Source organism: Gekko japonicus, unplaced genomic scaffold (genome assembly GCF_001447785.1).
Source record: "Gekko japonicus isolate JY-2015 unplaced genomic scaffold, Gekko_japonicus_V1.1 scaffold2865, whole genome shotgun sequence".
Taxonomy (NCBI): domain Eukaryota; kingdom Metazoa; phylum Chordata; class Lepidosauria; order Squamata; family Gekkonidae; genus Gekko; species Gekko japonicus.
In genome coordinates this window covers 69,279-71,914 of record NW_015160923.1, presented here as the reverse complement: position 1 = coordinate 71,914, position 2,636 = coordinate 69,279, and the positions used below count along the sequence as shown (strand labels likewise).

At 44.7% G+C, this 2,636-nt stretch overlaps 1 protein-coding gene across 2 annotated transcripts in view; it reads right to left on the bottom strand.

Annotated features, from left to right (window-relative positions):
- RBM17 (RNA binding motif protein 17) overlaps positions 1-2,636 on the bottom strand; it is a 39,675-nt gene that overhangs the window by 36,203 nt on the left and 836 nt on the right. For both annotated transcript variants that reach the window (XM_015424729.1, XM_015424736.1), the window contains exon 2: positions 236-376. In XM_015424729.1, coding sequence (XP_015280215.1) covers positions 236-358 — 123 coding nt within the window. In that variant the 5' untranslated portion in view covers positions 359-376. The remainder of the gene's footprint in view (positions 1-235; positions 377-2,636) is intronic.

Genomic DNA, 2,636 nt, shown 5'->3' with positions numbered 1-2,636 from the left:
TCACTTTATATTTATTTATTTATTTATTTATTTATTTATTAGTATTTTTACCCCGCCCTCCCCGCGAGCAGGCTCAGGGCGGCTTACAAGAGGGCAACAATGCCCACATATAAAACAAGATTAAAACAGCTTAAAACAAAAATAAAATCATCGAATCACACTTTTGTTTCAAGGTGCTGCTATCCCAAGCCGGCGATAATAAGAGGAAGGCTTCTGACCAAACTGCTATAATTACCTTTGCTTGGGTGAGCGCTGCTTTTTTGACTTGCAGTTGAGACTGCAATAGTTTGAAGTTTTTGGACCATCCTTCAGTCTTGGAATCGCTGGTCTCCACTCCCAGGTCATCGTAGAGAGACATTTTCTTCCCGGTTCAGAACTGCAAGGCAAAAAGATGGTGTGAATCAAAGGGGCAGCTATAGCACTCCAATTCATCATGGGCCCACAATTTGTTACGAGGTGTTTTAAGGATTTTAAAAAATAAGCACAGTTTGACCCTCAACTATTTGCACCCCCCCCCATACTTCTGTGTAAAGTGCCATCATTATATGGTGATCCCAGCAAGGGGCTTTCAAGGCAAGTGAGACACAGAGATGGTTTGCCACTGCCTTGCTCTGCAGAGCCTTCCTTGGGAGTCTCTCATCCAAGCCTTATGGTGACCCCAGCAAGGGGCTTTCAAGGCAAGTGAGAAGCAGAAGTGGTTTGCCATGGCCTTCCTCTGCAGAGCCTTCCTTGGTGGTCTCTCATCCAAGCCTATGGTGACCCCAGCAAGGGGCTTTCAAGGAAAGTGAGACACAGAGGTGGTTTGCCAGTGCCTTGCTCTGCAGAGCCTTCTTTGGAGGTCTCTCATCTAAGCCTTATGGTGACCCCAGCAAGGGGCTTTCAAGGCAAGTGAGAAGCAGAGATGGTTTGCCATTGTCTTCCTCTGCAGAGTCTTCCTTGGTGGTCTCTCAAACCAGCCAGAAAGGGGCTTTCAAGGCAAGTGAGAAGCAGAGGTGGCTTGCCACTGCCTTCCTTTGCAGAGCCTTCGTTGGAAGTCTCCCTTCCAAGTACCAACCCCACTTAGCTTCCAAGATCTGACGAGATCTGGCTATACCAAGCTGCCTTCCTTTCTCTCCCAGTACTTAGCTATTTGATATTTAGGATAAACAATTGTCGAGTACTTTCCTAAAGTAGCAGACTTTAAGCAGGCTATAAAGTAACTAACTTTCACTACACATTATCCTACTATGTAATTCCTGCATCGTTTAACATGCCACATTAATGTTTCAGCTTTGTTCCAGATTTTCATTTGGTTATTAATTCCTGCATCCTAATCCTACTGCACTGGTTATCAGGTGTCCCATCCTGCCGACTGCAGTGACGGACACTGTTTAATCCCCCGTTACCCTCAGTGAGACAGGCGGACAAATAGATAATCTATACATAAAATAATTGCTCTTTTTGATCAACATGATTAAGAGAACGGATTCAGCTTCTAACAAGGCATTTCGAACTGAATATGCTGGTCACGTCTCAATCGATTTTCAAATTACGCCAACGTTTTTGCATATGCAGTCACAGGCAGCGCAATCTGCAAGCCATTCCAGCTGATATATCACTAATAAAGCCTAAAATGATAAACACGCAATAAAATCTAGTAAGGATGAACCCAGGTGGGACTAGGATATGAAAAATATATATTTGAAATGGTTCCACCGTCACAGTCTGAAATAACCAAGCCATCCACATTAATCAGTTACATCAAAACTGTACCTTATTAGCTCTTTATCCCACGGTGTTTTTTTTAACAAATTTTATTCAAAATATGTATCCAGCCCTTCCATAACATCTGCTCAAGATAGTTCCTTCTTCCAAAGAGGGAAGCTTAATACCTTTTATCTGCAAAATAACCCTGAGAAGTAGTGACTGACCAAAGGACACCTAATAAGGTTTGCAGCAGCATGGATATTTGAAATAGAGTTTCCAGGTTCCCCCTGGCTACCAGCGAGGTACGGGGGTAAGAATTGTCAGATCCAGGTCGGGAAACTCCTGGAGATTTGGGGATGGAGCCTGGGGAGGACAGGGACCTCAGTGGCGTATAATGCCACAGAGTCCACCCTCCAAAGCATCCGTTTTCTCCAGGGGAACTGATCTCTGGAGCCTGCAGATAAGCTGTCATTCTGGGGGATCCCCAGATCCCACCTGGAGGCCTACGCTATCTGCTGCATATCCCAGCTGAATGTCTAAGCCTACTGTAGATCTGTCAAGAGATGGAGCTGTGATGGATCAGGCCAACGGTCCATCTATATCCAGCATCCTGTTTCCAACAGGAGCCAATCAGATGCTACAGGAAAGCCCATAAAAGCCCCTCCAGTTATTTTTATAGAATAGGAAGGGGCCGTAGAGGCTATCCAGTCCAAACCCCCCCCCCAATGTGGGATCAGCCTAGAGCAGTGACGGCGAACCATTTAGAGACCGAGTGCCCAAACTGCGACCCAAAACCCACTTATATATCGCAAAGTGCCAACACGGCAATTTAACCTGAATACTGAGGTTTTACTTTAGAAAAAACAACTCATAACATTAACTTCAGATGATCCAAACAAAGTAAGGAAAGCAATCCCAAATGCTTTCATTTACTTAACATTATATGGCAG